Source organism: Schistocerca cancellata, chromosome 7 (genome assembly GCF_023864275.1).
Source record: "Schistocerca cancellata isolate TAMUIC-IGC-003103 chromosome 7, iqSchCanc2.1, whole genome shotgun sequence".
Taxonomy (NCBI): Eukaryota; Metazoa; Arthropoda; class Insecta; order Orthoptera; family Acrididae; genus Schistocerca; species Schistocerca cancellata.
Genome location: NC_064632.1, coordinates 606,912,144 through 606,927,483, shown reverse-complemented (window position 1 = coordinate 606,927,483; position 15,340 = coordinate 606,912,144). Strand labels below are relative to the sequence as shown.

The 15,340-nt window shown below is 38.4% G+C and overlaps 1 protein-coding gene across 4 annotated transcripts in view; it reads left to right on the top strand.

Annotated features, from left to right (window-relative positions):
- Positions 1–15,340, top strand: part of LOC126092191 (testis-expressed protein 10 homolog) — a 180,712-nt gene that overhangs the window by 94,850 nt on the left and 70,522 nt on the right. For all 4 annotated transcript variants that reach the window (XM_049907673.1, XM_049907675.1, XM_049907672.1 and 1 more), the window contains one exon: positions 5,649–5,921. In XM_049907673.1, coding sequence (XP_049763630.1) covers positions 5,649–5,921 — 273 coding nt within the window. The remainder of the gene's footprint in view (positions 1–5,648; positions 5,922–15,340) is intronic.

Sequence of the window (15,340 nt, the reverse complement as noted above, 5' to 3'; positions counted from 1 at the left end):
ATTGTGTAGTAGCTCTGTACCTAATACAGCTGATGTCAAGGAATTCTCAGTCAGTGAATTAATTTTGAAGTATTTCATACAGCTGTAGTTTGCTAACAGCATCTCCTCTTTCAGGCGTGCATTTAGAGTTAGTTGTGCCTCAGACTGCAGTACCACAATATCATTCTGCAGGGGGGAATAAGGAATTGGTTAGGAGAGATTGAGTGGGGGTAGGAGATCTGAGTTTCTTCTGGGTGAGAATGGAAGGAGAACTAAGGTTGAAAATGACTACTGGAGATGTTAATATGAATACATTAGGGTTACAAGAATATATAAACAGAAACAATAAATGTGAAATAAGATGCAATTTTAAAATACAATGTAAGGAGAAATAGATGTGGTATAAGGGGACTATAGATGTTGGATCAGAGGAGTGTGGTGAAGGAAAAATTTCCATATCCACAGTTCTGGACCACTAATGCTGTGTGAGAGGTTCCCAGTGGCACTCAGATGTCTGGAGTTCAGTGTCTGAGCACTGAACGTCCAAAGGCTGACAGTTTTAACTGTGTCCATTCCTGTGTGTTAACTGTGATGGTCATCCATATATGAGAAACTGTGCAGTGATTTTAGGTTAGTTTTTCCTCAGTTGTATTGTTTTGTAATTGCAGGTTTTGAGCATATAAAGCAAATTCTTTGATTTCTGGACCCTGTTCTTCACATCTTCAGATAGTATCCTTCAGGACATGAGAATTGGTCCATCTTCTCAAAGTCTATTGTGGAGGCTGCAAGTGTTCCACTTAAAGAACACAGTTCAGGATGAGCCACAATTAAACACATCTGTGAGCTAAAGTCTAATTATGTGCTTGATTTTGTTAAGGTAATTAAATTGCATGGCACCAGATTTGGTTTGTATAATGGTGTACCAGCAAAAAAGAGCAAGATTTAAAGTTATGTATTTGGATTTCATTTAATAAAGCAGCCTCATCTGTTTCAAAGTACTCTGCTTGTCCAAAAAGTGATAATGTCATCGTAACAGTTTTGATAGTTGCCTTCAGTGATGATTGATAGCTCTTCCCTTCCTTTTTCTCAATTGCTCCTGTCATCAAATCTGTATCCTTTAGTGCTCATACACAAGAAGATACCACATGAATCTTGGTTAGGGGAGCACAATGGCTGCAGCAAGGGAGGACTACGTAAGCAGATACATCACTGTGGCGGAATAACCATTCTCCCAGCTACTAGGTATTGGAAATAAGCTCTCGATACTTACTTTAAACTTTCCAGCAGGTCCTTTGATGTCATCACCGAACTTGTGATCTCTGTACACTCGGAGACTCGACTGGTGAGTCTCCACCACTGCCCATTTAACTAAAAACTCATCATTAGAGTCTTTTTGGTACAAACAGTGACTGACTGATCAGGAGTGCATATTGTCCTGTATGTATGTATGCCCATTTAACTGAAAACTCACCATTTGAGTCTTTTTGGTAAAGTGACTGACTGATCAGCAGTGCATATCCCCCCCCCCCCCCCCTCTCTCTCTCTCTCTCTCTCTCTCTCTCTCTCTCTCTCTCTGTGTGTGTGTGTGTGTGTGTGTGTGTGTGTGTGTGTGTGTGTGTGTGTGAGAGAGAGAGAGAGAGAGAGAGAGAGAGAGAGAGAGAGAGAGAGAGAGTGCGCGCATGTGTATTTTAGAGAGTAGTCTCTCTTCAGAGAATGTCTGACAATTAAGTTGATACACACACACACTGTTGGCATATTACTGGGTCTTTGACAACAGTACAAGAGAATAGGACATGAGGATGAAATATATTATCTAAATGATTATTAATAATTAGAGTAAATTTACAGCAGACTTCCAAAAAGTTACAGGAATAAATGATACACTACACAACTTGCTATTAGCTTGTAAACACAGGTAAACTACGTAACTTGCTATTAGCTCAAAACGCAACTCGTAATGACAAAAAGAATATAGAAATAGTGTGATTTTTGGTTGCAAGGATACAACAGTGACATTTCTCTGTGCCTAGCTTTTGTGTGACAGAGTTCATATGTGTTGTCACGGTGGAGATAGAATAAACAAGAATACAAACACTTTGTTTGCATAGGATGATGTCTATACTTTTTTGTGTGAAGTGTGGACTATGGCATCAAACTTATTCGAGACATTACATTTGCAGTTTTTAATTGTGTACATTGCATTACTTAATTTTCATCTTGCACTCTCGACAGTCTCACAAAAATCTCCATTAGAGGCTATCAGATCCTGACAGACATTTTGCCTTGTCAGTGTTACTTTACAATAGCAAGATCGTGCACTTAACTTCATGCTGAGTCACGAGTAGCCTTACTCTCCTGCACACTTCAGCAAGAGAGAATGAGTCGATTAGTAAGAAGTGGCCACGGCACCACTGTTCTCGGACTGCTCGTATCTGCTACAGTGGGTAGGAAGTAAGCCTGCATTGCTCTCATATAGTGTGTTAATTTAATTTCTTATGTGTGCATCCGTCAGTATTAGGCCCTAGACTCGTACTCACTTTCCTTCTAATCTCTACCAGCTACCACAAGCTGTGTCTTTTTTTGATGCACACTGCTCTGCAATCTTTTCAGAATCTGAGAATAGAAATTTTACGGGGAGTATGACCTGTTGAAAGGATCTACGATAGTACTATCCTTTTTGCATAAAAAAAAGTTAACACAGTCGTGATGTCGACTTCGTTTGATGAATTTCAGTGTCAGAACTGTAGTCCCTTTGTCACTGTTACAGTATTGAAAAATAATCAGCATTGAGCACTAGTTTGTGAATTTTCTTGAAATTATTATCTGATTGATAGTTTACAAATGTCCAGATGATGTTTACTATTTATCGACATGTTTTTAAACCAAGAACATGATTTGTCGATTGTTTCCAACATCACAACAGTATCTGTGGCACATTTTTTCACCAGGAAACAAAATTTCTCAGCTTAACATTGTTCAATTTTCGTTATATTTTTGAAATAACAGATAAATGATTACAGTCTACTTTAGTATTTGGTGTTCCTCAGATATGTAAATATCCAGTTCACATTTATTTGAACCAGTGCAAAACTTTTGTTATTGTCTTATATGCTTATATTGTGTCGACACTTACCGTATTTACTCGAATCTAAGCTGCACTTTTTTTCCGGTTTTCGTAATCCAAAAAACCACCTGCAGCTTAGAATCGAGTGCAAAGCAAGCAGAAGTTATGAAAAATGTCAGTACATGCTGCTACAACTAACTTCTGCCGCCGAATATATGTAGCGCTACGCAGGCATGCTTTGTAGGCACAAGGATAAATACTGGCGCCAAATTCTCAGCGTCAGTAAATAAATAAATAAAAAAAAAAAAGTGGAAGACGAGCTTCTTTTTTCTCCGCCGCGAGTTTCGACCACTGCATTTTCATACATTATCCAACGAAGTAAATACAAATTCCGTATTGTTCATCTTCGAATGTAGCGCAATTTCAGTGTACTACAAAAATCTGACTGGCAAGACTGTTTGGGATGTTTGTCAATATGGCCAACTCTACGTTCTGAATTTTTTCCTCTGTGAGAAGAGATGGTTGCTAATAGGAACCTGATGAAATTTGAATCATATACAGTATTCTCTTCACCATAAGAATAATACGAATATAAACATTTTGCCATGTATTCTTTCGTGTTTGCTGCTATCTCATTTAAATCCTGTCTGCCTAATAAACTACGAAACTAGAGTGAGACAACAGCAAACGCGGAAGAATATACGTATCGTGTCATGTTTATATTCGTATTATTCTTATGCCTAATAGTGATACAGTCAGAAATGAAGCACGGCAAGTGACTAGATTTTTAAATCTAAAATGACTCTAATTTCTGTGCAGAATTTGATGTAATAAAGAAGCGACCGCAAAGATTTTCAAACGGAGAAAATTTTCGCCTAACTTTCGTTCAGAACATGTTCTATCATACGCAGTCTGTTATTTGATTCTTGTTGATCATTATCAAAGAAAGCAGCAGTGTAAGTAACAACAAATTGCGGTCTCTTGCCATTGTTTCGCTAATGAGACGATTCCTCTTTTTTTTTTTTTTTTAATTGTACGCGGCGGTAACGCGCACAAAAGCAAGCCGTGCCGCGAGCCGCTACAGGCCGTAAACACGCACTATCAGAATGCGACAAACAGTGCATGACACAGTGCAGTAATGCATTTTCAGCTTAAGAGTGACGCAAACACCTATAACAAAGAAAACGGTAATCATCAGATCAAAGCAAAATAAGCAATCGATTCAAACCAGACCAAGCACGTGAAAAAGGAAGGGCACCCGTATAAATACGGACGGAGCGCCTGACGCATAGCAATGGCTACCTGGTAAAGCTTAACTGCTAAGCTTACGACTCGAACCAAACTACTGTAGCTGTATCGTCATTCATTTGACCTAAATTGTGTCTCAAATTACAATGGACAAACTTTGTTTCGATTTGGAGGTGCGGCCTAAAACTTTTCTCTCCCCTTGAATTTCGAGTCTCAAATTTCAGGTGCGGCTTAGATTCGGGAAATTTTTTTTTCCTTTATTTCGAGTCTCATTTTTCAGGTGCGGCTTAGATTCGAGTGCGGCTTAGATTCGAGTAAATACGGTATCGTTCATTACAACACCATTTTATTTTTCTTCTTTGTGTTTTGTTTATTATAAATTACTATAATGCCATTGGTTGTTGTGTTTGTTGTTGTTGTTGTTGTTGTTGTTGTTGTCTTCAGTCCAGAGACTGGTTTGATGCAGATCTCTACATCTACATCTACATCCATACTCCGCAAGCCACCTGACGGTGTGTGACGGCGGGTACCTTGAGTACCTCTATCGGTTCTCCCTTCTATTCCAGTCTCTTATTGTTCGTGGAAAGAAGGATTGTCGGTATGCTTCTGTGTGGGCTCTAATCTCTCTGATTTTATCCTCATGGTCTCTTCGCGAGATATACGTAGGAGGGAGCAATATACTGCTCTATGCTACTCTGTCCTGTGCGAGCTGCTTCATCTCCAAGTACCTACTGCATCCTTCTGAATCTGCTTAGTGTATTCATCTCTTCTTCTCTCTCTACGATTTTTACCCTCCACCCTGCCCTCCAATACTAAATTGGTGATCCCTTGATGCCTCAGAACATGTCCTAACAACTGATCCCTTCTTCTAGTCAAGTTGTGCCACAAATTCCTCTTCTCCCCAATTCTTTTCAGTACCTATCTACCCATCTAATCTTCAGCATTCCTTTGTAACACCACATTTCGAAAGCTTCTATTCTCTTCTTGTCTAAACTTTGATTATGGATTTGTAATCTTTTGATACAATGTATTTGCCACAGTGAGCACAAGCAACTGTACATCATTCCTGGTGCCCAGTGAAGTTTGTTGTCCAGTGAAGTTTATTTGTCTACTTTATACTCTTGGCTCATTAAGCCCCTGCACTTCATCAGTACTATGTGCAACACAGACTGTATACCATTTCTAATGTTTTCCCCTCACCTAATATTTGAGTGTACATAATCACATTTCATTGATCTGAGTTTTCTTACTCTTCTTCGGTTTTTATGGTTTGCATAATTATTATCTGAGATGTCTGGATTCATTTTTATAGCAATGTTTTCAACTACTGTGTATTAATGACAATACCTTTTAACAGGTAGATGAAGTCCATATACTGCCATTGATGAATGTGCTGTTCTCCTACATGTGCTGTGCCATGACACACATAAACCATGCCATTCAGGAAGACTCTCTGCTGCTTCTGGATGCAGTTTTGGACTCATATCCGAAACTTATGGCTCACCACATACACACAGTTCTTCCCAAATTTTTCGACATGATTTCAAGACTTCGTTCGGATTCGAAGCCTGGACGGATGCTTACAGTGAATCTCGGGAGCCGTCTGACGAGCGTCAGGTGGAGAATACAGGTGATGTATTACATGAAGAGGATAATAAAAAAATGCATATATTTAATGATAAAAATATTACTTTGAGGCATACAGAGGTGAACAACATGAGGTACTCGCTCTGATGTTTATAGGAGAGCTCTGGTTAGTGCCCGTGGTGCAGGTTTGCCCTCCATTGTTCACCAGGTACACTTCTCGTCTGCAGTGTCATATGCAGCCCTCTACACACTTTCAAATAGCACCTACACAAACACTGCAAACCTAAGGCATTTTGTGCATATGTCTGGATTGGGCAGCGATTGTCTGTCTGATTATCCATCATTACTACTTGAACTTCTGTATGTCTCAGTAGGTCGCAGTCCATCATTTCTGTTGTTTTTGTTAGCAGTTTTGAACTCAGAAATATGGTGGTGTTGTCTAGGATGGAAACAGTAAAAGGAAATAGAAATTACATTTTAAAAAAGGTATAAACTAGAACTTATGTGCTGAGAAAAATGTAAGCAAGTGCTGCATTTTGCAAATGGGATTTCACTTAATAACCTTGGAAGCATTTATTAAATGACTGCATGCCACTTTAATTTTGGTTTATTTCTGCACTATTGCACAGTTATGGCTTGATAATTTTCAAGTGCGCTGTTAACATTATTTTACGAAAATGAATTTACATCTTCAGTACGGTATTTATTGTTAATGTTCAAGTTAAAAGCAGAGAGTAAACAGAACATAGCGAACATTATATATGGTAAATTCTTATGTATATTTGTTGGATGTTAAGCGGTCACAATTCTTTAACGACAGATATTGCCATATTGGTTTGTTGTCTCTGTCAGTATGAAGCACACTACTTATCCAAATACTTCTGAGAGCAAACATCATATTTATCATTAAAACATTGCTACTATTGCTATTGGTATGGCCATGCATAACTTACATAACTTGCTTGTTGTAACAATAATATGGAAAGGATAGATTGCTACTCACCACAGAGTTAGGTTGCAGACAGGCACAGTGAAGAAGACCGCTAAAATATTAAAACAGTCTGATAAACAGATGTATGCAACTTTATGGATAGAAGATGTACTTATCATCAATGCTACATTTCGCAAATGGGATTTAGCTTAGTAACCTGGGAAGAGTTCTTTAAATGACTCTATGGCACTTCACATTTTAGTTTATTTATACACTAATGAAGCTCCACCATCTTGAGACAGTAGTCATGTGTGTGTGAGTTGTGTTTTTATGAATGTGTGTGTGTGTGTGTGTGTGTGTGTGTGTGTTTTCTACTGCAGATGCAGTACTTTGTCCGAAAGCTATAACATTCTAGCAGTGTTTTTGATTGTGCTAACTTCTCTATGAGGTGAGTAGCAATGTGTCCCTTCTGTGTTGTTGTTCCCACCTGGGTTTTACATTGCTTGATTTAGCATCAATAATTGTAACGTATTCCTCATAAAGCTTAGCCATGTCAAAAATTAGGTATGTACAAAACTTATTTGGAAACCATTCAAAATTTTACACTGGCCAAACGGGAAGAACTTTTAGCATGTATTTTGAAGGACACACCACAATTTGTCCCTGTCTACCTTTGAAGCACATCTGAAGGAGTCAAAACACAAAGCTCTTGGCGTCAGTGACTTAATGGAGGTTCTGCACAGGACATAAAAAGCGCTATTTGGAATGTATACAAAGAAGTGGACATGTATAATTGTCTCGGAGGCCAATACAATAATATTTTAAAAGAACAGAACTACTTAGGAAATGAGAAATTGCTCAACAATTTTTTACCATTACTATGATGAAGCTATGCACTGTCCCAAAGCTCGCCCTACCATCACAGTGACTCGAGACAGACACAGACACGAAACAGGTGTTTATATCAAGACACTTCTTTCCTAAAATAATATGGTTTTAATATGTACATGTAATATCTTACAATATGTTTTATTATGTTTTTGTAATTTGTAGACTACACTCTGCTATAGTTGCAACATCATTAAATTTACTGCACTGCTCCTCCTCCTGTGTGCATACTACTCGATAAAAATTGAATACGTACGATACATATGTAACATCTTTGTAAATATTCGGTGTACCTTTTGCATAAGGTCTGAACATGACTGCCACTGAACATGTTTGCACGTGAAACTGTATCAAGTACAATTTTTTGTATCGTCATTCTGTTTGAGTAATGCAGTACTGTGTCATTGGTGTCGAAATATGTTTATCAAACATTTGATACAAAAGGCCAGTTTGACAATGTTTGTTGTCACAGAGTTGTGATGCTCCAACAACCAATAAATGTATGCTGATGAGCTAGAACTTTATATGGGCACATCAGCCGACCTTTTGAACATGGTACAGCAGCAATCCTGTGTGGCAGGGGTTGAGCAGGTCCCCTGTGCATTTTCAGAGTTACGTACCGCAGCACCAGATGCATATGCACAGGTCATGCAGTTCTCGTAAACTGTGGGCCAGTGGTTTCTGGATGCAAACCTGGTGCCTGGTAACATCCCAGAGGTGTGTTTCGTCGGGACTGGTGGCCATCTTTATTTGTAGGTGCGCGACGATTTTTCAGTCTGGAGACATTAGCGAAAATTTGAATATCTCTGCACTGGATTAAGTTACAACATTGCAATTGACATGATTGTTTTTAGAATAGTGTCCTCTACAACATTGTCTATTACACACTCTACCCTAAATTCAAAAATAACCAGTCAAAATGACCTCCAAAGTTTGGTATCCAAATTTCAAAAATCTAATTTTTAGGCCCAAAAATAACAAACAAGGAGTGAGTACGAATTAGATATCATACGCTACTAGCCTCATACAGAGCAAGAATATTTACAATGTTTCCTTAATTTTTTATGAATTTTTGAAATTTGAAAATTTTCATTTTTTGTGAAGTTTGGGGTTAGTTGTCTCAGGTGGGACTAAATATAAAAATATGATTTTTGCACAGTTTGTACACCTGTATGATAGCAACGTACCGTAAAAATTTCAACATTGATATCTGATTGTGAACAAAGATATTAATTTCTGAAAATGAGGAAATAATTCACATTACAGCTGATCTTATGGCTCGTGCCCATTTAAATGGTTTATTGTTTCATTGTAATAAAATTGAATTGTGACACATATTTAATTAACACTATCACCCAATATTAATTTAGTTTATTTATTTTTAATAATGCTATATTAAACAATAGGTGCTTTCGCGTTTGTTCTATGGTAATAAAAATGCCCATTTACATTTAGGTTTATTGTCAGTAAAGAAGTACATTATTGCTGGGTGTGGCATTGTTGTAGTCAGTCTCTTCTGAAACCTCTGTTAGAGCGGATGTACATACTTCATGGAGAGTGTAGAATGTGTTATGTGCTTTGTTCTGTGTGTAATTTGTAATTAATTTTGAGAGATTTATGGGTATGCAATAACATGGATGAACAGTGCTCTGTTGGACAGATAGCAAGTGAAGTGTGTCACAAAACAGTTTACAGTTGTTTCAAAAACTTGAAAAATGTCAATGACTTTGATGAAGTTAGACAAACTTTTTTTAAAATTCAGAGTAAGTTCTTCTCTAACATTTGTGTGTGAGTATTATGAGAAGAAATATATTCTGAAGTACAACCACATTTTTGGAAGAAAGTGCTGTGATCCACTTAAAGTTAATAAAAAGCCTATTACTAAAGGTGTGAGGGAAATAAAACTTGAACATTTGTTCTTGTTATGTGAGAGTGAAAGAGCTTCCCACGTGAAACATAATGTGATTCCTGGGAATTCACTGTGCCCAAATTGTTACTGAAAAATGTTTGTTGTGAATCCAGAACCAGAATCGTGTAACCTTGTTAATGACATTTATATTCCTAATGAGGAAGCTGTTAGCATATTGGATTTTGCTTGTCCTGAGTTAGACATATCTCCTGCTTCGAAAATAATAAAATTAAGTAGCAGAAAAAGAAAAGCAGCTATTGAAAATAAGGTGCAAAAATTTAAGACAAAATTTTCTAAGACTTGGAATCATGCTTTAATAATACAGATACCAACTTTATTTCTAAAGAAGAAGAAAACATACCCCCAGCATCATCTGACACTGAATATTTGAGCTTAATAGAGAAATTAAAAATTATATGTTCAGTGACATCTAAAGAGGAAAAAGTTAAAATTTTAAGATTGCTCCCTGACTCACAGCCAAGAGAAAAAATATTTCATGACTTCAACGTTTCTCATCGTTTGGTTAAACTAACCCGAAAATTAGTGAAAGAGCAAGCATTTTTCCAGTTTTAGGAAAGAAGAAAGGAGTAGGTATAAGTGAAGAAACTATTAAAAAGATCCAGCAGTTTTTTGAAGATGATGAAAACAGTAGAATGTACCCAGGTTGCAAAGATAGCAAAAGAGTTTTTAAAAATGGAAACGACTAGTGCTGTCAAATTTAAATGAACTTTATGTAGCTTTCAAAAATTCTCATCCTGAATGCAAAATTTAAAGGTCATATTTTGTGACCTCCGCCCTATGTGGTGTATTTTGGCTGGGTCCTCAGGGACACACTCCATCTGTGTTTGTTTATATCATCAAAATGTCAAACTGGTGATTGTAGGTGCAAACCTCAGTGATCTTAACTACAAAGAGTTTTAATGGTTTGTGATACTAACAGTTATGACTGCATGATGAGTTTGTGTAATAAATGCCCTGGTAAGGAAACCTTTATTGAATTGTTTCACGAATATGATGAGGAAATCAGCTGCCCTGAAGCCAACAGTTTTTTTGTGGTATGTGGATGACACTTTCATAGTGTGGCCTCATGGAGAAGATAAATTAATGGAGTTTCTACATCACCTCAACTCCATTCATAGCAACATCCCGTTCACCATGGAAATAGAGAAAGATGGTTGTTTGCCTTTCTTGGATGTCCTGGTTCGAAGGAAGAATGATGGTTCTCTAGGGCATTCAGTTTACCGGAAACCCACTCATACTGATTTGTACCTGCAAGCATCGAGTTGCCATCACCCATCGCAAACCATGAGTTTGCTTAAAACACTTGTTCGTAGAGCTCATACCGTCTCAGATCTAGATAGCTTACCTCAAGAACTCGCCCATCTAAAGACAGTATTCAGCGAAAATGGGTATTCCATCCGGCAGATTAACAGGGCACTGACAATTAAAACTAAGAAGCAGGAAGTGAATAAAGAGGAGAAGATGCCGGAACAATCTTTAGCTTTTCTTCCTTTCGTTGGCAACACTTTGTTTAAAATAGCAAGAATCCTCCGAAAATTTCAGGTAAAAGTGGTCTTCCGCCCACCATCGAAGATTGCGGACCTTGTAGGATCAGTTAAGGACAATCTGTTACTACGAAAGGCCGGAATTTACAAGATACCGTGCCAATGTGGCATGGCTTACATAGGTCAAACCACACGCACCATGAAAGAACGCTGCACTGAACATCAACGTTTCAGCCAAGCAAGTCTGCTATTGCTGAACATTGTATTTCTACTGGACATTCAATGGAGTATGAGAAAACAATGATTTTGTCCACAGCAACGTCTTTCTGGGACTCCGTTATTAAAGAATCCGTAGAAATACGACTGGCGGAAAATCTGTTAAACCGTGACAGCAGCTACCAGCTGGACAGTGCATGGAATCCCATCATCTCCACGACTTGCTCAAATCGAAGACGACAGATTGCGTCGACCGCCGTGGCAAACAGCAACGCAGAGGGCGACTGAGTTCCGCTATTCCACCAGCGAGGGTGCTGCCGCCGCGCAGTGTGGCTCAACTGTCAAGTTTTTGACGCATGCACAGAATAGTTACAGTACGCTATATATTGCGGAATGGACGACGTTTTCGCCAGTCTGCGATGGCTCACCTGAAGATAACTGGCAGGTGCCCAGTTGAAATATCGTGCGAAGTATTGAACGACGACCGGCTGCAGGCCCGAAATTTGTTTGAACACTCACTTCGCCGGGAAAATATTAAAATTCACATTAACTGTTCCTATTTGTGCATTTGCACGACTTTACAGTGGTGTTGCTATTGGCTGATTACACAACATATCCTATGCTGAATATCTGCTGTTATTGGCTGGCTAAGTCATGTGAGATGATATATGACTGACTGGTAAAAGTGCATTGTGATCTCAATTTTAATGCTATGTTTGGTGGAATTTGTTTTACACTTTCGTAGTACAAAAATATGCAGTGTATGTGTTGTTGCACATCAAAGATGTCTCCTATAGGCATTGTTTTTTGCTGAGTTTCATTTCCTACAGCGCTGGGAAGCTTTAAACTGCTGTATAAAATCTTTACCATTCAAAGGATTGATGAGTTTTACAGTTCCAAGGGAAAGTATACTGGCACCTAACATGGAAAAAAGTGTATTTTCACCCAGTAAAAAGCATATTTTTAACTGGGAAATCTGGGAAAAATCAGGTGATTTATTTTCTTCTTGCCTACATATACACTGCAGTCAGAAGTGACACTGTCATCAGATCGATGAGTGAATGTGGTCGTCTGCTACAGAGCCCCATGTTCCACGGTGATTGGTGTGCTCCGAACCATTTCTGCCTTCACCAGTATTATACTCTGTCATCAAATTTGCCATCCTGCTGTGATGAGCTGTTGGCATCCGATGTCTTGTTGCCTACTAGTGGCTTCACTGTCCTTTCCGCAGATGCTCATTACAGTAGTATGCAAACAGCTGAGCGGCTGGTTGCCAGGCCACGTCGTTCACTACAATGATTCCCGATTCATCTCTGCTTCATATTTTTGTGTCAAATGATTGCAATGATACTAGCTGGCATTCAGTCTTGTGGTGGGCAGTTGTAATAATGTTTTGGCTCAGCTGTATACATACTAGTTTATTGCAGATAACTTTATTAGTGTTCTGTTTATTCTCTGCTTTTAGCTTTAATAGTATCTATAAACAGTGTTCTGAAGATTTAACATTGTTTTTGTAAGATATTGTTAACACGGTACGTGAAAATGACCCAAGTTCAAAATTGTGCAATAGCACATAAATAAACAGAAATATATGGAAAATTAACTTTTTCTTGTACTAAGAGGAGGGGGAGGAGGAGGGGGGAGGGCAAATCATAAACACATGTATTCGGCAGTTAAAAATGTTGATATTCCGACAGTAATGAGTAGTGTGGATTTTTATGTAATGTCAACATGCAAAATATGTACATATGTATGTAACGAAAACATTTGAAATATGTAAGAGAATGTTTAATGTCATAAAAATATGTTGTTAAAGATTTAATATAAAATAATAATTTCAAATCAAATCAACTTTTGTATAGCCAGCTGTGTTATCTTAATATGCACTTAAATGGCAGAAATATGAAAAGTACGTTGAAAAGATGCACTTTACATTAGTTAATTTGTTTTTATTTTGAAAGTCTATGCTGCACTAGTAAAAAAATTGTTTTTGGTCACATCTCTCTACTAAAATGTTCACCTTCACTGAAATTACTAAGGTACCTTAACTTACCTTTAATTTTGAGGTGCAGTGAACAGCTAGGTACTTCTTCACATTCTCTACAGTCATAGAATGTCACCAATCACAAACAGTGTTTTTGTACAAGGAAAATGATCTCTAGTTGTCACAGGATGTTGGTGCAAATTTTAGGGACAAAATATTCTTGGAGATGTCCACTGCAACATCTTCTCCCCCCCCCCCCCCCACCCCCCACCCCCGATGATAATGTAGATAGTAGCAAAAGTCAAGTAGCCTTGATTTCTTGGCAAAAAAAAAGTCAAGCTGATTTTTACCTTCTGCGCAGTAGCACCTCTAATGTCAGTCTGTCTTCATTTGTCATCCCAAAAATTTCTAACAATTTCTGCAAAGGCAGCCTGATAGATTCTAATTCTTTGATGCTGCTGGCAAGGAAGATGGAGTTGTTATGTTCAGTGGAAGCAGTTTATGCCTCTCGTATAAACTAAAGGTTTTCTCAGAAATGATTGTGTGGCTTGAAAATGTTCATTATAAAAATCTACAGCATCATTCTGTGTACCACTCCTCCTTAGGACTTGCTCAGGCAGCAACACCAAGTGCAGGAGCAGTGCTGTGTAAAGTAACATATAGCACAAAGCTTTGAGAAACACCTGCTTGGTGTATGAAATTAATTTATTTACTTCTGGATAACTACCACGCATTTGTTTGGCAATATGTTGAAGTGCGTGGACCGGACAGATGAAGTGTGTTACTTGTGGATAGAATGTCCGTAGGGTAGTTGCCAGTGTTAATATGATGGCTGTGACATCTAATAACAAGGGATTTTCCTCCTTCAATTCCCTTTAAGACAGCGAGTCACAAAATGAGCTACTGCTGAATGATTTGTGCATTCCAATAATTAGCAAGAAATCAATAATGGCTTTAACAGTTCTTTTCCATCAAGTTTGCCAACAGTGAGATTGCTAGTCAAACGTACACATATGTCCATTGTCTTGTCGACACACTTTTAAGAGCCTCCTGGCAACAAACATTTAAATAGTTTTCCTTAATGTCAATTTATCAGGAATCTGTTGCCCACAGTACTTAGCGGGAAAACGTGATATTTATGCTGTGGAAAGTTCGCAGCAACAATAACGGAGCACAAGTTGTGGAAAATTTGCTTCTTAGACGATTGCACTGTTTTGTTCTGTATGTGCACATCAATACATATATATTGCAGAAATTGGAACTTTGCAGAGAACCAGTCTGCTTATTGTGCACTCGACATAGTACAATCTCTCCATCACTAGTGGAAGCACCATCCAGTGTAACCAAATATCTTAATTTCGAAGGTTATTTTGATGCGTCAGGAGACGTCACGAATACACACGACTGTGAACTCTCAGAAGTATTATTTCGCAAACAATTTTTGGCACGAGCAGCTGTTAAAGTTCAGTTGGCAGAAGAAGAACCCCGACTGCTGCCAGTACTGTTGCGAGCTTTCAACTGTGAAGCACCGACAAATGCTGATGAAAAAAATAGATGTCTGTAGAACAGTGACAACAATTGAGACGTTGCCGCAGAGACGTTTAATAAATCGCATTACGCGATCGGTTTTTGTAGCCGTTTAGAGCTATTGTGTCGAGGCCACTGCGACTGTCGGGTATCGACTTGTGCCGACTCGGCTGTAGTTCTGAATCACTACAGGTTATAAGTAGTCGGAAAACTTTGGGCCATTAGTCTTTTGTGTGCTTCAGTGGCAAACATAACAGCACACGAAGCCCTTTGTTACACACAGTAATGGCTACTACAATCCTACAAATATTATTTTTATTCCAGAATGAAATTTTCACTCTGCAGCGGAGTGTGCGCTGATATGAAACTTCCTGGCAGATTAAAACTGTGTGCCCGACCGAGACTCGAACTCGGGACCTTTGCCTTTCGCGGGCAAGTGCTCTACCAACTGAGCTACCGAAGCACGACTCACGTCCGGTACTCACAGCTTTACTTCTGCCAG